Source organism: Puccinia triticina, chromosome 9A, assembly GCF_026914185.1.
Source record: "Puccinia triticina chromosome 9A, complete sequence".
Classification (NCBI taxonomy): domain Eukaryota; kingdom Fungi; phylum Basidiomycota; class Pucciniomycetes; order Pucciniales; family Pucciniaceae; genus Puccinia; species Puccinia triticina.
In genome coordinates this window covers 5,911,359-5,935,406 of record NC_070566.1, presented here as the reverse complement: position 1 = coordinate 5,935,406, position 24,048 = coordinate 5,911,359, and the positions used below count along the sequence as shown (strand labels likewise).

At 47.4% G+C, this 24,048-nt stretch overlaps 2 protein-coding genes across 2 annotated transcripts; one reads left to right on the top strand and one right to left on the bottom strand.

Moving 5' to 3' along the window:
* Positions 1-472: 472 nt before the first annotated feature.
* On the top strand, positions 473-1,232 carry PtA15_9A572 (uncharacterized protein; the record flags this gene model as incomplete). The annotated part of the gene is made up of 2 exons (XM_053172795.1): positions 473-500; positions 583-1,232. 2 exons carry the CDS (start codon positions 473-475, stop codon positions 1,230-1,232), a joined length of 678 nt encoding a protein of 225 aa, XP_053024000.1.
* Positions 1,233-12,650: 11,418 nt separating this feature from the next.
* PtA15_9A571 (uncharacterized protein) lies at positions 12,651-19,218 on the bottom strand (the record flags this gene model as incomplete). The annotated part of the gene is made up of 4 exons (XM_053172794.1): positions 12,651-13,213; positions 13,294-13,399; positions 16,969-17,539; positions 18,302-19,218. The coding sequence occupies 4 exons, from the start codon at positions 19,216-19,218 to the stop codon at positions 12,651-12,653; spliced, it is 2,157 nt and encodes a 718-aa protein (XP_053023999.1).
* Between the last annotated feature and the right edge of the window lie 4,830 nt (positions 19,219-24,048).

The following is a 24,048-nucleotide window of genomic DNA, read 5'->3' as shown; positions in this document are numbered from 1 at the left end:
AGATTGCTGGTGTCGAGTCACCATTTTGCACGCTCATGATAAGCAATCCGAATCAGCTGGGTTCACTCCAAGAGCTTGACCAGCATCGTCAATAAGTGCTTCACCGACTAAACCAATCCCATCGACTTGCTTGATCGACTCTTTCCACTGATATCTGGTGAGTACCAATTATTTTGTTCTCTAGATAGAAAACGAAAGAGGTGAATTGACAGATACTCCTTATCCCATATCCGTTTTAAGATCCTTTGACCAGACCAAATCATCTCATGCCAAAAACAATAACAGCCATTTACTAGTGTATGTTCATCATCTGCTCCTTTTTATCAAGAATAGAGTGCGGCTCGATTTTTCGAAATGCCAGCGAGCATTATTTTGTCCTTTCATGTTTAGAGCACATCATACATATTTTGTTTACAGCATATCATTGTCACTCGCGGTCTTTTCCCCAAGAACACTGAACGGTTTTTTCGACATGGTTGGACGAACTCGTTCTGCTCAAGGTGAGAAAGGCTGCAGAACCACGTCAACTCTTGAGTAGATCAGCGGACTTGAAAAACTGATGTTCTGGATCATGTTGACCAGGGAAAGAAACAAAGCAAGCAACGCCAAACGTCAAACAGGCGAGGGAGAGTGAGGCACGGGCAAGTCAAGCCGATCTGGCCGCCCTTCAAGAGACTTTCAGGAAGACGTCCGAGCAGATCGGTAATGTACTAGCGTATGCCATTGAGTACCCGATCGAAAAGGACGAGGACCCCAACTTCCGCCCCTTACAGGACTTCATCCCGGTCATCAAGGTCTGCAGAATCTTCCTCAACAAGCTCTCCAAACCAACCATCAACGTCAGCACCCATCCGCTCGCACAAATGTCCCCCGCCACCCTCCGCTCCTTCTCCAAAGCCATGACCCAAAAATCGCTCTTGATAGCCGTGGGTCATCTCGTCGAATCCTTCGGCTATGATTTCCGGAAAAAATGCCCTGGATTCATCAATGGAGAGATGGCCTATGACGTCTTTGACATCTTGCATCCGGCCGTCGATATCATTAAGAAATATCTCCGCAAGCAGCGAGGCGCTACTGCCGTCACTTCGGCAGCGGTGCCCTCTGCTGACTCTCTTGCAGCCTTTGCTCAATGGCTGGATGATTGGTTCACAGCTTACAATAGATCTGTTCGCCGTTTCATTGAATTGTATCCCCTTCCCCAACATCTCTTTAATCAGTTTCATGCTTACTAGAGAGCTAGTGAAGATACCAAAGACCAGTTACCTGTTGCACTAGCTCGCATGCACCCATTATTACCCCTGATCTCCGTCTTCTTTTGTAATAGTATTAAAGGCTAAAAAGTTTGGCCACACCAATGCTCAAATGTCATGTACAACCAACAAGACAAAACCCGGACATATTTGCCAATTTTTCACTAGAACTATGTAAAGATGACCAACAAGACAAAATGCAGACATCTTTGCCAATTTTTTGATACAACTGTGTACAGATGTCTACTCCAGCACGGTCTGGTCTAACCTTCTCTTCCTTGTTGGGATGTATGTATATCCACCCCTGGAGCCAATGTTCTCCATTAGGGGGTCTGGAAGGTGGGTTGAGAAAAACCAAGCTCTTTTTTGGATCCAGAGCTCCTTCTTGACCCTACCAGCCACTGCCCATAACCACTGGCTGTTATCTGCCAGTAGGGGACGGGCAGGGAGGGGCTGACCAAGCGCTGGGTTGTTACACAAAGACATCAGGCATAAGTTGATCTCAAGGTTTGGTTTAATATTGGGTTTGCAGTTTAGAATAAGGTAAAGTACATCACAAAACCAGAAAAATTGAGAAACATCCAAGGATTCTTCAAAATACAATATCATGTGCAATAAACCTGAAATCAAGCCTGAGATTTGTTGACCCAGGGCTAGCCTGGACCAATGCAATTGCTGGCTGGGTTAAGTCCCTCAAAATTTTTGACTTAACCCAAAAAATGTGAATGTGTTATATGAAATGTTCATTGGCTGTCACCTGTGGAAGCCGCTGTGGTGATCCAGATCTGTTGTGCGCAACAAAACTGCCAAAAACTCAACTGAAAACCTAAAATACTTGCATATGTTAGCATATTATTACAGAAATAGACTCTACATACACATTTAACCCTAGTCACTCACTTCAACTACCCAGCTAGCTTGGTTAGCTTAGAAGGTATTTACAATCATAGGTTTAGTGCAGGCCATATCTAGGTAAAAAGTCATAAAAATAGTAAAAACATGTATATATATAAGAGCATAGTCAGATTGACTAGTTAGGCAGGCCTCCACTATTAGCTACCAATCACCTCACACAACCTGCACGTTGGTAACTGCAGCAACAAGGCCTCCACTCAACAAATCAACAGATTAACACGGGCCTTACATTGATGCATGCAGTCAGAACACCTCCACTTGGCAGTGCAACCAACCTAGGTGGCCCTTGCGTTATAATTTACAAAGCGCACATTGTCATGTAAAATTACATAAGTTCAAGTTATGCACCCCTTGCAGAAGGCAGTGCCATCTGCAGGGTTGCCACCAGCAGAAATGCCTCAAGTGCAGCCCTCACCGTCAAAAATAACTCAGAAAAGAATATATAAAGAGGCCCTCCTCCCATAATTTTGTCAACATCACCAAGGCAACCCAGCTCAGTGGTCATCAGTCATCATTTCTCCATCATCACCAAGGCACTCCAGCTCAGTAGTCATCAAATATCAATATAGAACTCTCATATCACACGCTACTATCACTTCTCTCTGCTAAAACCATAAAACCCAACAAAACAGATTCTCATAGAGATGGCCCCTGTGAACCCGGGTACCCGCCAGCCTTTTTGCCAAAAATTGGACACCTGCACCTGCACCCAAACCCGCAGAGTGGTTCAGAGCGGGTACCTGCAGGTACCCGCCCCTCAAAATCAACCAGAAGGCATTCCTTCCGATTGAAGAGGCTGTGTAGCCTCTTTGATTGGAAGGACCCCCTTCCAGCCAAGGAGGTTGAGTAACCTCTTTGACTAGAAGGACTCCTTTCGGCCAAGGAGGTTGTGTAACCTCTTCGACTGGAAGGCATTCCTTCCAATTGAAGAGGTTGTGTAGCCTCTTTGATTGGAAGGAACCCCTTCCGGCCGAGGAGGTTGGGTAACCTCTTTGACTGGAAGGAATCCTTCTGGCCAAGGAGGGTGTGTAGCCTCTTTGACCGGAAGGCATTCCTTCCGATTGAAGAGGTTGTATAGCCTCTTTGATTGGAAGGAACCCCCTCCGGCCGAGGAGGTTGAGTAACTTCTTCAACTGGAAGGACTCCTTCCGGCCGAGGAGGGTGTGTAATCTCTTCGACCGGAAGGCATTCCTTCCAATCAAAGAGGTTGTGTAGCCTCCTTGATTGGAAGGAATTCCTTTGGGTTGTGGACAGTGGCAGCCGCCCCATGGCCAAATAAGGGCGGGTACCCGGGTACCCGCTGGATTTCTCCCAGAAACCCAATGTCAGCCTTAGAGTCAACACAGTTGACCTAAAACTGCCTTTTATCTCCATTTTATAACTAAATGTGCTCATATCTTTTTAACCTTAAGACATAAGGTTGTTTTGACTTCAGATTCTGATTTCTCATGCAATTTTGACCCCAGTTTTCACTGATCACTTTACAATATCTCTACTCCTTCATAGAGTTTGTGGTTTGTGACACACATGCGCAGCAGCGCCGTGTAGTCGCGCCTGAGCGCTCCCAACCACATGTACATGTGCGATTATGTCATCCAACTTTGAAAATTTTCGAAGTCAGGATCCCCCATGCAGCTGGAGGATCCACAGACTTCAGCACACCAGAAACACCACCCAGATAACCCCAGGATCACCACCAAAGAGCTTACAACACTCCCAGTATACCTACTGTCACAGGCGCCTAGGATATTGACAGTAAGTAACCTCTTTTACTGAACCTTGTTTATCTCAGAGGTACAACTCTGTGTCTTGCTTGATCTGTTCTTTCTGCTGGGTTTGTCTTCTTCTTGATCATAGGGCTGTCCCTCCAAATCTACTGGCCTTTGCCTCACTCTAGATCACAGGGCTGTCCCTTATTATCATTTGGCCTTTGCCTCAAATCTAGGTTACAGGGCTGTCCCTCAGGTTTCCCTTTAAGAACCTTGACTATCCAGAAGGAAGCTAAAAAATTGTGGCTGGATTAAACTTATCTAATCCAGATACCCTCCTGAGAGGAAGCTGTAGCACTTCTTAGCACAGATTAGCAGCACTCTTCTGAAGAGTAGCATTGCCAGTGGACGTGCATTCCCACTAGAATAACCTAGTACTTCTCTTTATCCTGATCCTGCTCAGTTTCTCTCTCTCTTTCTCTTTTTCTCTTATAGTTGTATTTTCTTTATCCCAAGAAATCCAACTATTGTCCCCCCATTTCTTGTGTCCTGCTGTCACTATAGAGACTCAGGCTCACACCCAACATCCGCACCCAAACATGCACACGCTGGTGGGTACCCGCCCACCCTGGGCGGGTACCCGCCAGCGGATAGCAGGTACCCGCAACGGGTTTGTTGGGGCCATCTCTAGATTCTCACTTGATTATATTCTTTGCTCATCTCACCATATAGAGGTTGCATAAGCATCTTATACTTGATAAAACTGATCTAGGTCTTATAGTAGAGAATGTCAACCGGTACCTGTTTGGCGGTAACCGGCACCCGCGGGTGGGTACCGCCTGCAACCACCGCGCACCCGCCAGGCGGTGCCGGGTGACCGTTTTTTTGGAAAAAGCGGTGTGGTACCCGGGTACTGCCCCCAAGTACCGCTTTCCCCCGCCGGGTTAATTGGGTAGCCCTTGGCCCGCTCTGAGCTGCCCTTGATGACTGAAAATAGACCGGTCATTGAGGACAGTCCCTGGTGCAATCATCAAGGGGAGTTGTCACTCCCCTCAATGACAAGTGCGTGCTGGTTGTTGGGGGAGGACCCTCAATGACCATGACCGACCTGTTTGATGACTGGAACAGGTCGGTCATTGCTTTTCTGGTCATTGAGAGGTCCTCCACTCAATGACCGACCTGTTGCGGTCATCAAGGGGAGGACCTCTTGATGACGCGTCCATTCTGGTCATCAAGGACACCTCTTGGTGACCTTTTTGATGAAAAAAAGCTGGTGGGTACCGCTGGTACCCGCCTAAAAGACCGCTGGTACCCGCCAGGCAGTGCCAGATGCGGTGCCGGGTGCCTGTTTTTGGAAAAAAACATGCGGGTACCGGCGGTGTAAATTATACCTGGGTCTGTTTTGACATTCTCTATCTTATAGAGACTACTACATAAAATTTTTCTCCATCATAAAGTCACACCACAAAAATGAATAAATTTGTTGTCAGAATTCTGTATAGTATAATAGAGGGGCAGGTTTTTCAAACCACCTGTAACTAAAGCTGGCACCAGGGTGTTTGGGCGGGGGGTCAGCCTTGTCCCAAACCCAAGATCCAAAACCACCCAGGTGGAATGGGGTCCACCCAGGTGGTCACAATTATTTTTTTTACTGCGCCTCTGGGCTGAAATCTTCAATTTATTGGTCCTTAACACCATCCAAATGACCCATAATGGGGATGTGCTTGTCCTATCAGAGAAATGAGGTCAAAAAGACCTTACTTAACGTTCCAAGCCCGTCATGCAGCCTCCCCAGCCCGTCCAATTGGCCTCCCAGGCCCCGGTCATTGGACCTTCCCAAGGATCAGGCCCGTCCAAATGACCTTGAAAGCCTGCCCATCATGTACTGCAAAAGCGGCCAGGTGTTCCAGAGGGGTGTTGGACTCATCCCAACCACCCGCACCCGGGGGGCCCACCCCTGTGGTACCTTTTGGGTGCCAGCCTTACCTGTAACAGTAGTATTACTTGGCTGGAATATCATATTGTTATTTCCCCCTCAAAGGACTGCCAAACCATCCCAATGGAGTTCTCACACCGTGCAGTCAAAACTATTTCTAGAAATATCTCACAGTGCTTTCCTCAGTGCCATCAAACTCAGCTAAGAAATCAAGAACTCAAGAATAGTAACACCTGAAATCAACATCATCATTTTGCCAAGGTAACTTTGACAATATCAATCAAGCTTGAACTGCCAATTATATCAATCAACCACATCTGGCAGCTAGGGTGTTTTGGTTGTTGATTTTTTGAACAGAAAATCATTAGTGGATAATTCTTCAGGGGGAGGGGATAGGTACTTGGGCTTTTTCTGAATCTTTGTTTTTACTTCATGCACTCAATGATCTTTATTTCTTTAAGTTATCTATTTCTCACATTCATCACTATTCTCAATAAGTCTGTCAATCACAATCAACACTCACAACCTAGGTAAACTACTCTATATTCACTTTTTTCATTGATCAAATATTTCTTATGAACTTTGTTTTTCTTGTTAGTATTTCACTATTGCAGGACTGGAGGACTTCCCATCAGTTTCAAAGAACGGGAGTGAAGAGAGTAGTAGAATCCTCTGTCACTCCCGTCCAACATGCTCATTCCCCCAGCCAAGAAGCCAAGAACGTATTGGCAAAAGAGCTACAACCCTACCGGTTGTAGCTTGAGTATATAACCAGGGGCCTTTGAGAAAGTCAAGGCCCCTCAGATTCATACCAAACACATCTTCGGCCAGTCAGCCCAGCCTTTGTCTTCCAGACCAGATTGCCCGCCTGCCTGTGCTCCGACTTTGGTTCGTTGAGTTTTATCGTTGTTTTTTTTGCGCGGACTTCCTTGCGAGTAAGTCCGCTGTTTTTTTTTCTTCTATCGGGATTTTCTATCCCAAAAATCCATCCTGGGCACTTTTCGACGTCCAAATACCCCCTTAACCGGGACCCAGAAGTCACAGGTCGTAAAAAACCTCTGCGCAACCGTGCGCAGACCCTGTAAGAACCTTGGAGGGCACTTAAACACCCCAGGCGCTCATGGCCCCTCCGTTAAACCCCTTTTTTTGGTATATTATAAATAACTTATCCAATTTATTTTGCATTGGTTCCGCGCACTACCGCACCGCTGCGCAGTCACCGGTGTAGCTAAAAGAGTATTACTCTTGGCATCACCGTGCCTGACACCCACAAAGATTCTGGTGATACAATGTCAAAGAAACAGTCTGCTCCAGAAGATAACCCTCAGTCAAGTCAGTCTCCTCCTGATGGCCCTCAATCTTCCCAACCAACTTGAAAATTGTCAGCCTTAGAGTCAACGCAGTTGACCTAAAACTGCCTTTTATCTCCATTTTATACCTAAATGTGTTTATATCTTTTTAACATTAAGACCAAAGTTTGTTTTGACTTCAGATTCTGATTTCCCGTGCAATTCTGACCCTAATATCCACTGATAACTTTTCAATATCTCCGCTCCTTCATAGAGTTTGTGGTTTGTGACGCATATGTGCAGCAGCGCCGTGTAGGCGCGCCTGAGCGCTTCAAACCACATGTACATGTGTGATTATGTCATCCAACTTAGAAAATTTTCAAAGTAAGGATCCCCAATGCCAACGGTGGGTCACTACTTTATGGTTATCAACATTGCAACGTTATCGTAGCGATTTTTGGTCCCTCTACATTAACCGGACCGGTAGCAATGGGGAAATGTGGTGCAATATTGATATCGCACTGGCCGGGTGTTTTTCTTTTCAAGGCCGCTACAATATCTATGGGCAGAGCAGGAGGTATTTATCAATATATTGAGCAAGAAAAGGCCATTTCAGGGCTGATTTGGCCTTTCACTGCTCAATAAAGTGTTGCTCTGCTTGATAAGGGCCAATTTGACCCTTAATTGCTTAATAACATGTTAATTTTCTCGATAACACGTTACTTTACTAGTAATGGCGGTACAAAAAAAGACCAGTTACGATAACCGTGACGCGGCTATCCGCGCGCTAGCGCTAACAATAACTGTAAAAATGTTAGGTGCAGCTTGCTACTTTACTCTACAGCCCCGGTTATCATAGAGTAAAGTAGCAACCCACCGTTGCCAATGCAGCTGGAGGATCCACAGACTTCAGCACACCAGAACCACACCGCCAGATAACCCAGGATCACACCAAAGAGGATACCACACTCCCAGTACACCTAGGATATTGAAAGTATGTGTACCTTTTTCTTGAACCTTGATTATATCAGAGTGAAACTCTTTGTCTCTTGACTGCTTCTTTTCCTTCTATTTTACTCAACTCCACCAAGATCAAAGGTTCCTCTGTTAAACCTAGACTTAGTCTAAAAATCAGAGCAGATTATTTTACTATTCTGTGTCTCCCCACTGCCTCCTTGGTGTGTGCGGAGGCTTTAGCCCCTTTTGGTCTGGCACAGCTGTCCTTACAACTTTTCCAGGTTTTTCAAGTTTACTTTGAGGATCCTCTTACAAAGAGTAGATAGACCACCTCCAGATCACATCTTTCTCTTTCTCTCTCTTCCCCTCTCTCTGTTTGTAGTTCTTTATCCCAAGAAATACAAGCAGTGCCCACCTTTTTCTTTGGGTCCTATTGTCACTTTGGAGACACAGGCTCACAAAAATCATGGGTGTGGAAGTATTTTTTTTGATGAACCAAAAAATAAAAAGGTCCAATGTACAGCAATTCACTGCCAGCATATTTGCCTAGGATGAAGTCATCCCAGTTTAACTGGGATGCACTCAACCAATTTTAGATGGGTTGATCTCAACCAATGAAATATAAAACTAAGGGGGGGGCCCTTGGATTTGTGTTTCATCAGTTGAGATCAATCAAATTTAAATTGGTTGAGTGCATCCCAGTTTAACTGGGATAACCTCAGCAATTCTGAATAAAAATGGCTGGTCTTGCAACACTTTGCTAGACCGGGACAAAAGCTCCAGCACAAAGTCTATGTGTGAGCATTTATTCTGAAAGCATCACATACTTGACCCCAGCGAGGTGGAAGCTGGTTTGCAAGACATTGGAGCAATGACTAAAAAACAAAAATTTGACCAGGTGAGCACCAAGAATAAAATAGAACATTCATGGTCCAGATAATATATTAAAATACATTCAAAAATCTGTAAGAATTCCAACAAAACTCTTATTTAAAACTTGTTAAAGAAAGCACTTGCTTGTCTCATTGCGGATGCCAACTTTCTCTATTTTTTTGTCAAGCTCAAATCATTCTGCGACCTAATGGTGCTATTGAAATTAATCCATTGGTGAGGGCTGGTAACATGCTTTTTTCCAGGAAGATGATGGCAATGGAGGTGCACTTTTTGCACAATTTTTTTGAAAATATCAAACAAATTGGCTTCACCCTCAATGCGTGGACTTCACCCAATGTGATTGCATTCCTTGAAATCATAGCTCATGCAATTAGGGCAAAATGGTAATTGATTGATGTTGTGGTTGCCATGCCTGAGGTCCAGGGTAAGTCCACAATCAAAATTCAACACAGGAATCAAAAAATTTAAAACTTGAATCACAAGTTAATAATTCTGCACTCTTTGAATTACTGTATAGGTTCCCATACTGGAGTCAACTTTGCCAAAGTCTTTATTGATTTCCTTGATAATTAAGACATCACAGATAAAATTGTGAGCATTATGGCAGACAATGCAAGCAACAACTCTACTCTCACTTCAAGAGTTGAATAATTACTAGGTGGGGGTTTCAACACATCCAAACATCTATTAGGTTGTATGGCTCATGTCATTAATCTTGGATTCTCGCTGCAAAAGATGGCCTTGAAGCCTTTGTATTATAGCCTGAGGTAAATCTTGATTAGATGGATAATCCTTGTAAAATGGGATTTCCAAGTGTCACTCCTGACACTGTTGATGGAATCAATGTCAATCTCAAGACTATCATTTTGTGTATTCATGGTCTGAAAGTATTTGTCCAAGCTACTCCTCAACATTGTCAGCAATTTCTAGCAATAATGACCTCAGTTGATACTTGACATGCGGACCCTTTGAAGTACAAGAATAAAGGCTGTCTTTCATCCAATATTGTTGAAACCAAAACAACTTCAAAAACCCCTGAAGTACAAACAGAAAGTAGTGGTAAAACACTTGTCCTTGATGTTATGACACACTGGAACTCAAAATACCTCATGCTTGACTGTGCTCTTTAACTCAAAGAAGTTTACAAGATGTTCTCTCAACAACCTAAGGCCACCTAGTTTTTGATCACTTTGTTCAAGTGGTAGAAAGTCTCCCAAATGATTCAGTTCTTGAAACCACTTAACAAGAACTAACAGAATTCCTTTTCTCCTCACAATACCCAACCCTCAACATCTCACTTCCAATATACATATCTTTGATGAAGCAGATCATGGCTGCACAATCATACTACAGCACTTGCCAGCTCTTGCCATCTTATAAACCAATGATTGAAAAACTCAAGAAGTATCTCCAAATTGCATTAGATAAAATAGCTCCCCTCTGTGCTATGATAATCAATCCAAGCATCAAAATGGTGTACCTCAAAAGCAAATCAGATTTCATTCAACAAGAGATTGCATCTGATTTTGACCCAGCTAGGGTCCTCGGCAAGTTCAGGATTGAGGCCCGTCTTCTTGATCACAGTCATGCCAGATGTGGGGTAAAAAAACCCAGCAAAAATAAATAATCCATTCTTACTGAAATTCTTGGCTCAAAACCAGCAAATGACTTGAGCCCGGAAATCCAAAATTACTTCTGCGCACCAGAAGAGTTAGGCAACACAAATGTTCTATAATATTGGTGGAGCAAACAAAAAACATATCCATCACTTTTGGAAATGGCAAGATGCTACCTTGCCATCCCTGCCACCAGTGCTCCTTTGGAAAGAGTTTTCTCCAGATCAAAATCAATACTATTACTGGGTCCTCAATTCAGCAGTCTCAGACCAACATTGGTTGAGCACCTCCTCTGCCTGAAGGACTGGTATCTCTCAATTGTAACTTTAGACCCAACTCCTTCTGATGAAACTGAAGGCCTCAAAAACTCCCCAAACATATAACAACTCAGCCACTCCTACTCTTATTTCATTTTATCAAAGTTTTGTAATGGAAAGTTGGTCTGTGATCTATTCCAAGACTCCATGCGAGTTATACACCTAAGATATCTGCTTGGGTAAAAACCCTAAAAGAATCCTGTGCTCCAGCCAACCAGGTCATGTAGTTGGGTATACCCGACTAGCCTTGGGTTGGGGCCTAGCCCTAATCTGGCAGCTCATATCTGACTTTCCAGATCAACAGGAAGTCCTCCACTTCCCGTCAAATTTGAATAAATCTGGAATTTTAGATTTCACAGGGAAATGGAGGACTTCTGATGAACTTTGAATAAATCTGGAATTTCAAATTTTGCAGGGAAATCTGAAATCTGGAACTCTGGATCACTTTGGAGAGCTTTGGGGACCTAGATTTCCCTGCAAAATTTTAAATCTGTTGGCTCAGATCTGACTTTCCAGATTTATATCCAGGCTGAGTGATTATCAATGTCTTGGCACCGCACTGCTACTTTCCACTAGCCTTCAGTGCTCCACAATGAGCCTGATCTATAGTGTAATAATCCGCAAGTGAAGAAGATCTTCACTCTGCAAGCACAGGTCCGCAATAGCAATCCAACAAGTAATCAATATAAGGGACACATAAAACTCTTCTAATACTCTAGTACATCCATAAGTTGTGTGTACAATGATGATGAAAAGGAAAAGAGAAGAGAAACCATGGGCCTCCACACGCATCTCCGCTCCCACCTGATCCCACAATCTAATACTTTCCCGCACTAGTCTGTCATCTCCACCAGATTTTGGCACATCATTTTCCCAGGCTCTGCTCCTCTCCAACGCTTGACCTCCCACTTCCTCTTCCTAGCCCCCCTCAGTCAGTCTCTCACCAGCGCCTCCACCCCAGTTCCACCCGCTTCAGCTGCCCTGGCTCACCCACTGATGTGCCACTGCTATCAGTCCTTGTGTTTGGTCCGCCGCAGTCTAGCCCTCCCCATCTTCTCTGGTTTGCCACCTGATCCAAATCCCATGGTCTGCAATCTGCTCAACATCTGATCTGTGTGTGACTTTCTGTAAGCTTTTCTGACATCATCCTCTGTGCTTATGTCACTGAATGCACTCTGAGCTCAGCTGTTTGTGCATTCCCACCCATGCTATTGCCAAGTGGAAATTCTACCACACCAGCCTGCTGGTGGTTTCACTTGAATGAATATTTCAGCATCTATTTGCTCCTAGTTTTTCTTTTCAGCTAGTTCCTTCCCTTGCCTATTCATCCTGATTGCTATCTTCCGATCCTGTCAGATGACCACAAACTTTGCTGTCAACTGCTGGCATCAATGAATTAAATTAGACAGGAGATATACATATCACTGCCGGGATGTAACTGCACTGGGGCAACTTCAGGGTGACCACTGGGCAAGCATAAAATGATCACACGGCCGGTGCAAACTCCTTTGCGGACAGTGTGGATCCATCCCAGCCCAACTGCATATGTCCAGGCAAGAATGACAAAGCTTGACCAGATCACCGTGCTGGACAAGAAGTCTGCATATAAAGTCTTTTCACAAAAGAGATGTCACCAATTAGGTAAATGGAAGGAATTCTCATCCCTGCTGCTTCCAGTCTCCACCACATTGCATAGAGAAGGCGGGATGACATTACTGTTCTACCGAGCTAGGTGAGCATTTCTCTTTCTTTTTCCTAAAGCAATTGTTAACTCCAAGGATCCCAAACATGCCTGGGAACTCGGTACAATCCACTGATACGGTCAACATAACTGTGGTAAACTTTACTCCAAAGATCCAGCCATTGAGGAAAGCCTTGAAGAGAGTCTGCTGAGGCCATCGCTTCCGGAGTAGTAGTGGTGGCAGTACCTTCTTGATTGCAGTAATATTGGCTGATGATACCAGCAGCTGATTGAAATCTGATAGAGATTCCTTCCGCCACATACCCATTGAATTGGCCTTCGAAGCTGGTAAGATCAGGCAGCATAGATTTATAGAGTGAGTCACAGGTTATTTCGTCGGAGAAGGACCGAAGGACCTCGGGGCACATTTGTTCCAAGGGATGGGTTCTGGCAATCGTCGATTTTGAGAGCTTGTTGAGGAGGATTCTGGCGAGCTTGAACATCGGAATTAAGAGTTGGAACGGGCGGAAGTTTGGATCATTGGGATTTTTGATTGGGCGCGCGATGATATGCGCTAGTATGTCGTCAATATGCTCGGACATCTCTCTGAAGGTCTGCTGGAGAACAATCAGATCGTGTCTCTTTTGCACTGGTCAGCATCAACCGTGGATGATCAGTTTCTAGGCTGGATCTACTTGTCGGTTGATGCAGTTGTGCAGTCCCTCTCACCTTGAGCAGAGCAAGTTCGTTCAGCCATTTCAAAAAGCCCGGTCGGTCTTCTCGGGATGAAGAGCACGAGTGATGATGATGTGTTCTGAACGAGATCCGGGATTATCTAAACATCAAGATACACATCAGTTAGCATTTTCAAACTCATCACGCCTCGATCCAAAGAAATTGATAGATGTACCTTCTACTAGATAGTGTTCAATCTGGTTGGTTCTGGGCCGGAAGCCCTGGACCCACAATAGACCCCCCTGGAGCTGTGACCCGGGGTTCGGGACGGGGCATGAGGGACATCCCGAACCCCATTCCGCGGGAATTCCCCGGGGAACACCATTTTTTTTGGATGAGAAGAACATGAGGCCAAAAAATCAAAAAATATGATTTGGAAACATACAGAATCACAGATGCATGAAACTCCTGTTCCACCTGGAGCCTGTACACCGTTCAACTTTTCCACTCCATGAGATAAGTACAAAGATCAATGCTTGAAAGCGGATCCCGAAACAGAAATATTGTCCAACTGATGTATGTAACACTAGTCCCCATCTGGAGGGTCTGGTACAGCCCGGCTGACGGGCACAAGGATGTCGGCCCTGGAGATCAGCCAAGCAAGTTGATCGTCCCAGCATACCAAATGACATGCGCTTTCAAATCCAAGAGTAAGATGATTGAAAGCCTCAAATCTGCATGCCTGAATGTAGCCCAACTAATCATAAATGAAATTGGTTGCAGATTGGCGAAGAAAGCCAAAAAAAACAAGTACAGTGAAAAAAGCACCCCCGAATAAAACTTCTTTAATTGTAATGAATTAAATAGAAATTGGCAATCTTTGCAACGCAAATGAAGTAGGAGAAAAAAGTGGCTTAACAACTAGAGATTGACAATTGTTGGATAATCGTAAGACAGCAACGGCAGGCAACGGCCATGAAGATGAGATGAGCCAGGATGAGCCCTGCCCACACAAATGCAAGGAAAAATACAAAGTTCAATCCACCGTGATAAGCACCTTTGCAATATAAGCAACTCGTGTTCACGCTCCCGTTACCCTCCGCCATGCTCCTCATTCTTTCGCACCTTCCTCATACTAGGGCCGCTCATCACTTCATGTCACCATAGCTCCTCAACGTATCTGTACCCTTGTCTTCATGCCACTACAGGTGTTCTCGACCATTCCAATTATCGCAAATGATTTCTTCTTGAATACTTCAATCGACTCCACAGAAGAACCCTCGACAAACTGCTTTTGGTGCTTGGCATTGTTCAAGAGTGTTATTGTCCGCTTCAAAAACTTGCATCCCTCGTCTTGCCAACGGGCTAGAAGTCCATCCATCTCCACACGCCCCAAGACTGCCACATCTGCAACTGGCATCGCCGGAGATAATTTGGTGGTACGGATTCCTCGACACCTCAACTCAACCATATTTAGTACCTCCTTGCACGCAGCTCTGAAAAGATTGATTTCCATGATTGATGCTTTCTCTAGCATGCTGCAACGGTTTTTCTTAGTCGACATTATTAGGTCGGCCTTTTCCAGCGCTGAAGATGCCAAGTATTTGTCAAGTTTGACAATCCTCTCAACCTTGTGGCAGGGAATTGTACCGCTGTGAGTATCCAGCAAGACCGGTGGGTAAGCGATGGGAACAGGGATGCTCGGATGTGGAGCCATTGTGTACGAGATGTTGGGTTGGTCGCGCGATTGCCAATAAGTTGTGGGATTCAACACCTCCACATCAGTGTACAAGATGTTGGGTTGGTCGCGCAATTGCCGATAAGTTGTGGGATTCAACACCTCCACATCAGATCCATCCTGCATCACCTCGACATCCGAATCGAGCGTTATTGGAAGGGCAGGTTGTATTTCCATGCCCATCCGGTCGCGTGGGTACTCCTCTTGTACCAGCGCAGTAACTCGTTCGACAACTAGTAACTGTTGGTCCTTGGCAATGAAGTACATGTGCTTGCACCCACTTCCAGACCGTGCAAAGTGGAGGCAGGTGCAACCAGTAAGTCTCCCTTTCCTTGAACCTGCTCCTGGTTCATAAGCAACTGTGTACGAGCGAAGAGTCGGATTGGTGAAGGAACCAATTTGATACTGCATCGATGCACGTAAGTCAGTGATCAGCGACAGTGCGCCACCAGCAGTTCAGCAAGCCTGTAGGTTGCTTACATAGGTAGGAAAGGCAAAAAATTGAACCCCAATGAAAGCTAAGAATGACCGTGTGTATCCCTCGCCAAGCACTTTTGCATGGAGCTGAAATTTGCTGGTCTGTTGCTTTCAAAAGCCCATCTCAACACAAACATGCTCCCTTTGATACCTCGGCAGCACCTCGTCCTTGAAAATTTGGATGACTGCATCGATTCGACGACGTTCGGGTCCTGGAATGTACTTAGATTTCAATATGTTGTGCCAGCTTTCTACATAGTTGTTTGTGTGCACCCCTTGATGCAAAGTCTATGTGATGAGTTTTGTGTACATTTATAATGTATGGAAGAACGATGTCATTCAAATTAGCGGGGCTGCAGAAATGATACACAGGGAAATAGGGAGGTGAATACGACATACGGTCCGGTAGAAAATGGCCCAGTTTTCGTAGTGAGAGTGCCACTGGTCCTCCAAATACTTTCCAAAAGCAGGGCTGACAACCCTCCACTTTTCTGAAAATGCTCGCCAGCGCGTCTCCAGATGAGGTGAGCAACAATGCAGCAAATTGCGGAATTCTGAGACTGCCTCTGCAGCCAGATCTTGCAAGTATTGACCTGCCACTCCTTTGCAGGCCTTGATGACGTGAAATATGCACCAGTAGTGCTTTGGACCTTGGGTTCCGAGGTCCGAGTACACATCAGCAACGGCATTGTAAATAGCCAACGCGCAATCGCTCATGATTGCTTGCGGCACAAGCCCCGAGCTGAGTCGTAGCCATCGAAGGACCATCGCAATAGGTTCACTGAAGAGATACATCCGTTGTGATTCAGAGCCAGTCAGACGGGTTAAAATCAAATTGAGAGTATGAATAAAGTACTTACGCCGCTGCCGATGCAGTGAAGGCCCAGCAGACCGGTAGTCCTTTGCCGGTGACTGGGTCTCGAATAAAAAGGGTATACAGGCTGATCTTGCGACCGTCATGGAAACAGTAATTGCTGACAGAGTTGTGTGTGCTGTCGATCATCAGCATACTCTGCCCATGACTGAGAAGCATCTTTCTCTGCCATGGGGATTGGAAAGCGAACAGATAGTTGACTGAGGAAGGGTCGCCCGGTGAAGGGAGATATGTGTGCCAGCCAAGCTTGATGAGCGCAATGTTCCACAAAGATATGGATTTGAAGACATCTGGGTCCCGCTTGGACAGGATGTTGATTCGCTTGTGAAGCAAGTTTCTTACTTTATCGTACATGGGTCGAGAGGCTTCAGGTATGAAGACATCAGGATTGAGCTGAAAGTGGAGATAGAAGCTGATGTCAATAATCATTACCAAAATAATAGTTAAAAAAGAAGTGAATGTAAAAGTTACTCACATTGTCAAACAAGTCAGGCACATATAAAAGACGGTCAATTGAATCCCACCCTAAACCATCGACCACTCGATCATTGAGCCACTTCTCAACAGCTTTTGGAGCGCGGCAAATTAACATCTCCTCTTTAGAGAAAGGGTCATGGTTGTGCTCCCACAGCCAAAAGACCCGGAGTGTGTTGGTGGTGATGTGATGGGATATTGTGAAACGTGCGGTGCAGCCAATCTTTTGGGAGTCGTGCGTCTTCCGTGAGTTTACTGGCCTTATTGCATGTCCAGCGCGGGGACATTTGAACTCGAGTTTGAAGCAATTCGTGGTGGGCCTGCCCGGACCGGCCTTGACGGCTGAACTGGATTGAGGCAAGTGTTTGTCGGGTTTTTGCTTTTGAGTAGTCCAACGCACAGTTCCTTCCATGGCATGGGCAAAGTCTTGGGCATGTTTGAGAGTGTGACCGGGAATTGTAAACGTATATGGATTGGACGGAAGAGGGGGGGGACGGCCCCCAAGATATCGGACAAGACGCAAAGCGTTGGGACGGTCTTCTAAGCTGGCTGGTACTGGAACCTCCTGCACAAATGGCAACGGTACAATGCTATAGATATCTTCGACGAGGGGAAAAGACATCTTGCTTTGCTGATAGGTGACACGTGGTCGTTTCAACGGCTGTTTATTTGGTTGCATTGTAAATTGACGGAAGTGATAAGGGCAAAATGAGAAATATAAGTTAATATCAAGAAATCTGTTTTGATGGGTGCGATGAAGTTCAAATAATAAGTTTCAGCAATGAAATGTTCTGAATTGCAAGAATGATTGCAAATTAAGCGAAGAGGCTCCAGGCCTAATTGATGAAAGGTAACAATGAAGTGCGAGTAGGAACAACTCCGTCCCTTTATGAGATCAAGCATCTTCATAGTGTTGTGTGACTTAAGGAAAATTGAGTGTCTCCTGTGCACCGAGAGCTCCATTGTGATAGACTTCCCATCCCAATCTATGAGTCAACATGGGATCTGGGATTCCACCACCTCATCCGGAGTTCCCCCAAGGCTCATCCGTATCCTCGCGATACATTTTTTTTTGGTCTGATCACCGCAACGTAACAGAATTAGAGAAGTTTTATTCGATGCCTCGTGAAAAAAACCACACAAAAAAAGGAATGTTACATAAAATTAATAAAGTCGTGATGGCTACAGTAACTACAGAGTACCAATGGCAACAACAAACAAATTCAGCGACGGGACTGAGCAGCACAGGAAACAGGAAACAAAGATCTACGCGAGCAATGAGATTGACATCACCTCAGCAAAAGTACAAAGTTGCGAGTTCCTAGATAGACCCCACTGCTTATAATGGCTGCTCATTCCCCCCTCCCTCGATTGCAGATGTTCCCACTTCATACCATCTCCCCCACCTTGTGCCCATTTATCGCATCCATCTCCATCGCCTCACGACCATCTATCGCACCTGTACCCTTGCAGCTAGAACCTTTGCCTCCTCAAGTAACCCAACCACTTCATAGCATTGCTCTTTGAAAGACGCTACAGAAAGCTCGTTTGAATTTGCCACAAACGCCTTCAAGTGCTTGTCGACCTTTAGCAACCCAAGTGTCTTCTTCAGTGCAGCCAGCACGACACCCTGCATCTCACTGATAATGACCCGAAGCTCCGCATTACTCAAGCGCGAAGTATCTCCCATCCCCAAAAAAACCGGCGGCAGCGTGTGGGGATGACCCTGTGACCGCTCTTCAACCAGGCGCAGAAGGGTATTGCATATGAGTTGAAAGTGATTCATTGTCGCCGGTGGTGTGACATTGGCCATTGCCTGTCTTGCCTTCTTCGTCTTCATCCCTTCAATTGCTCGTTTGAGAATCATCATTGAAGAGTTAAGTGCCTTTCCAACATTGCCGCTGAAATGAGGTTTCTTGGCGATAGCTGGACTGACGTCGGGGCTGGATGAGTGTGATAGGACATTGATGGAGTAAGCACCGTTACTGGTACCGGCCGTTGGCATTTCAATCTGTGGAGGACAAAGGTTCGGGTGCAATGTGCTGAAAGCAGGGATGGATGGCGCGTCAAAGCAGCCACGCTTCGAAACAATCGACTCTCGAGGTGAAAATACGAGAGAATTTCGTCTCTTGGGTCTCGGTCGCCCATTTGATACGACTTCAACGTCCGTATCACTCTCAACATAGATTGGATCGATGGGGTGTTGGTTACTAGGTGCCTCCTCAACAACCAACATGCGGTACTCTTGGGCCAGGTAATACATGTGTAAGCAACCACTGCCAACCCGAGTGAAATGGTCGCAGGTACAATTCAGCAGTCGCGCTTTTGAAAGTCCGACTGCCGGCTTGAAGTTAACGTGATAAAACTGGGAGCCCGGGGCCAAAAAAGAAGAGACAACAAACTGTGCTTTGTACATTAGGAACTGTTGTATCAATCCATGTGCCGTGCAATGCCAAAAAATACTCACATGTTCTGGGTGCCGGTGGATTTCGGCACCAATCAATGCCAAGTGTTCTTTGGAATACCCATCTGCGCGATCCTTCGACTTTTGCTGGTATAAATTGGCGCATTGTCTTAGAAACCCGGTATCCACCTGGTAGAACTCACGACTGAAATATGGCTCGATGACGTCACAAAAGATTTGGGTTAGCTCATTGATTCGACGACGTTTGGGTGGCGGAATGAATTTTGACTTGAGTATAAGGTGCCATGCTTCCGTGTAGTTGTTGGTATGCATGTTCTGATGAGCGGTCTTTGGATGAAATAGATGATATTCAGTTTTGTTTTGTTGTTGAATTGTGAGGGAAAATCAATTGCGCACTGTTCTGTAAAACATGGACCATTGCTTGATGTTTGTGTACCATTGTTTGTCCACATACTCAGCAAACGATTCGTCAATAGCCCGCCATTTACTCAGGAACACCATTGCTCGGCTTTTTGGGTACGTTGATGCATACATCAGCTTTCAGAAGTCAGTTACTGCCTCGGCCGCACGAACACCCAAGTAGATTCTTGCCTTTGCCTTTACCGCATTGATGACGTGGAAGATGCACCAATAGTGCCTTGGTGCTTCGTCCATAAGGTCACTAAAGGTTGAGGAGACTGCCGACTTGATTGCCAATGCGCAATCACTCATGACGGAATGAGGAACCAGCCCGGAGGTCCGCCTTAGCCATGTGAGAATCTGCTCTATTGGCTCACTAAATGGAAGAATGGGGAAGGTGGATGATCAGTTTTCTGGCCATAATGGCAACGACAAGGAGTAGGAAAATGACACTGACATTGCAAGCGATCCTGTGAAAGCCCAGCATACGGGCAAGCCTTTGCCGGTGACTGGATTGCAAATCATCACCGTATACAAACTTGCCTTCCGACCACCAGAAAGGAAGTGGCTTTTGACTGTATTGTGAGTCGCATCAACAAAAATCATAGTGGTCCCATGTGCAAGCATCATCTCGCGTTGCCACGGGGATTGAATCGCAAAGGTAAACATGTCGGAATCGGTGAGTGCCGGGGCAAAGGTGTGCCATCCAGCTCCGTTGAGGTACGATTTCCAGAGGGCCAGCGAGTTGAAGACATTTAGGTCCCGTCTTGCCGGAGCAATGAGGCGGGTGCGAATGAGGTTGTGGACAAGATCATACATGATGCGACGCCCCTCTGGAGCAGCATAAACACTCTTGCATAACTGATAACATACAATGGATTTGCATCAGTAAATTGTTCAGCATCTTGGTTGTACAAATGGAAGTTAAAATTACAGCATCAATATCCGGGGATGTCAGGAGCTTCTGAATTCCTTTCCACCCAATGCCTGAATCAACACGCTCAACAACCCAGTTGTGCACAGCCTCAGGGATGCGGGTGGCCTGCATGTCTTTGAGAGTGTTAATGTTGTGGCTGTGCTTCCAGTGCCACTCAACTCGCATTGTGTTGGTGGCGAGATGATGGGATATATTGAACCTGGCCTTGCAGCCACATTTTCTTCCGGAGGCTCCTTTGCGAGAATTAAGAGGTGCCTCATGCAGGCCTTGGCGCGGACAGGCGTAAAATTGCTTGAAGTGGAACTCAGGTGGTCGGCCAGCTGAGCGAGTTGGAGAGGCAGCCGCGGCTGCAATAGCTTTATAGTTGTCATATCCGTGCTGGTACGTCCATCTAACCGTAGCTTGCATTGCTTTGACAAAGTCATATGCATCGGCTTGTGAATGGCCTGGTATTGAAAAACAGTAAGGGTTTTGAGGGAACGAAGGGCTTGCTCCACCTAACCAACAAACCATTTGCATGGCCGAGGGGTGGACTTTGATGCCGTGCAGAGCTGGGATTTCTGAGGTGGTAGGTTCGGGGACAACGTCTTCAATATCGGCGATAAAAGGGTACGTCTTAGACATGATTTGGGGGCTGGTGAGATGGATCAAAGTGAAGGCGGCTGAAGTAGGGGGGGCGAGGTAGACTGGAGGGGAGACTTCTTGGGAAATCAGAGCTTGACAGCAAGGTGAAATTGCTTGGGAAATATTTATATGGATTGAAGCACTGAGAGGGGGTTGACAAAAGGTTGAGCAAATCTGGTGGTGGTATTGAGTTGAGGGGAGGATATATGGGGAGGAGTGTGAAGTTATGAAGATTGACAAGTACTTGTGTTAACGGAGTTGAATTTTATGCAAAGAAGTACAAAGCTTGAAGTCACTGATATTTTGCAAGCAGATAGCAGAGAAAAGAAAGATGTGATGGGAGGCGCCGGGCCTGACAGGAAAGTTACGAGTTGAAAATGGCTGGGGATGGATTATTTGATGAAGGAGCAGGCCCTTATATGAGTCTCCATGAATGCAAGCCTCTCCTTGGGAAGCTCTCACTTGCAAAGTAATTAGTGATAAAATGTCAAAATGCGCACGGGTGGACACGGCTTGGATGCTCATCATCCTAACCCAATCAGTATGAGCAGCTGTGTGACGTGCCATTGATCTTGCAGTTCCAGTAGCTATGGAGATTTCCTCCAAATGGGGAATTGTCTAGGTCAAATTCAACCCTTGCTCAAATCTTCATTCCTTCCCACCACCAAGGAAAAACACATCCAACTTTCTCCCAGTGAAACCACGCTAGCGCGGTGGAGGTCTGTAAAAGAGGAAGGGGGTTCCTGGAGGACCCCGGAAAGCCCCGACCAAGCCAACATATGTAAATTCCTGGAATTCCGGGTTTTGGATACGGGGGGAAATTGGGTTTTTGCCAATTAGACCCGGTTTAGATACGGTGTACATAAGGAGGATTTTCAACAATAACTATGTGAAGGGAACAATTGGGCAGAAAAAACACTTTTTTGGGTGGGAATTGAACCCAACACCCAAATATTTAGTTTTGGTTTCCAGGAAATGCCAAAAAGATACCGACCACATCAGGATCATGTTGGGCCAAAAATTCAATTTGGATACGTATCCGCTGAATTACATCAGGAGCATTTTGCAAAAAAATGTCCCCCGGATACGTGCGACATATGTTGGCTTGGTAGGGGCTCTCCGGGGTCCTGTTCCTGGGGTCGAGGCTGTGTCTGGTCTGTGTTGTAGTCTCCTTCTAGTCGGGAGTGTTTTTCCAACTTCGTTGGACGTTGATCGGAGCGGGACCAGTTTGGCCGAGCCGTGCATTTCAGCAAGCGTCTGCCGTGGGCCACCCTTGCTCACTCAGGCGCAACATCGTCGATCCCGGTCCGGTGCTTTGTGGCTGCCGGGCCCTGCGGAAAAGGAGTCGGGCCGGCCAGGTCCAGGGCATCGGGAGTTGCGTGTGCTCGCCGAGGCATCGGCAGCGGGCCAGCGGAGGCGGCACCCGTGTCGGCGGCCGCTCCAGACGTGGGGGGGATAGAGATGCGCATGAGCACGCCACTCGCACGCCGTTTCCACTCAGGTGGGGGGCTTCAGGGGCAGTCCAGTCGCTCATCCGCGGGCACGGCAGCCCTCCCGGCCCCATCTCCAGCCGCCTTCCGAGCCGGCGCCGGCGTGTTCGGCCAATTGGTGTGGCGGCCGTGGCGCCTTGACGGGCGGGCTGGGGCGCCTGGCCGCCGCGTGCCCGGCCACACGTTCTGGGCCCGACTGGGTCCCGGGCTGCCCCTGCGATCGTGCACGCGTGTCCGCGGGGAGCCGGCGGGCCGGCCCGGGCCCGGGCTCCAGGCGCGGGGCGGGGAGCCGTCTGTGCGACGGGTGTGGGCCCCTGCGGGGTGTGCTAGCGGTAATGCGGGGGATACAGGGGCGTGTTGCAGGGGCGTGTGGGCCAGGGCGTGGTGCAGTGGAGGGCCGCGGAGGCTGGAGTCTGCGGGCCCCGGCCTGGGCTGCCCGGCCGCCTGTGGCTGGGCCTCCAGGGCTTTTGCGTCGATGTGTGGCTGGATGGCAGCCGGCGGGGCGGCGACGTCTGGGAGGCTTTCGCCGGCGCGCATGGGCGAATGGGGCGTCTTCGGAGCCCGGACGGCCCGGCGGCCGTGCGCCCCGTCCTCGCCGGGGGCCGCAGGACCCGCTCTCGCGGGCCATCAGCCCAGCCCGCCCCGGCGTCGCTCTCGCGGGCCATCAGCCCAGCCCGCCCCGGCGTCGCTCTCGCAGGCCGTCGCCCGTGGTTGGGCGGAGAGACGTGGCTGACGGGCGTGGTCGCGTGCGGTGTGCGTTCGTGTCGGCGCGCCTTCGCTGGCAGACAGCGCGAGATCTGGTAGCTGGGACGGTCTGGCGGCGTCGGCGTCGGACTGGCGCAGCGTGCTCCGGGGCGTCATGGCGAGATGGTCGGTCGCCAGGTGGGCGCGGATCCGCGGCTGGTCTGTGTGCGGATGCGCCAGGGGTGGTCCGCTTGGCAGCGCTGCCTTTCCCAGCCGAGGCAGGGGTATGTGTTTACGTCAGTATGTACATAGCTGGTGGGATCTGGGGAAGCGTGGGGTCCATGCGCCTGGCCAGCTCAGCATGTACAGTCTACCCCACACCGTGCTCTTTCCCCCGCATACATACACCATACACCCAGCATACACCCAGCTCGTCAGCCAGCCTTATTAAGCGCTGGCCGGCCCCCGGCTGCTCCCCTGATCAGGCCCCACTCTCCCACCCTCCCACGCTCGGAGTCCCTATAGCGACATAAAAACCCAGCCACCCCCAGCACAGCCACCCCCTCACTCCCCCCACTTAATCTACCCCATTCTTGTGCCTGATATATCATTATTCTGCTTCACCCTTCCCCTGCCACATATACACCCCAACCCCTTCGACACCCAAAACACTCCCCGAGGAAGAGC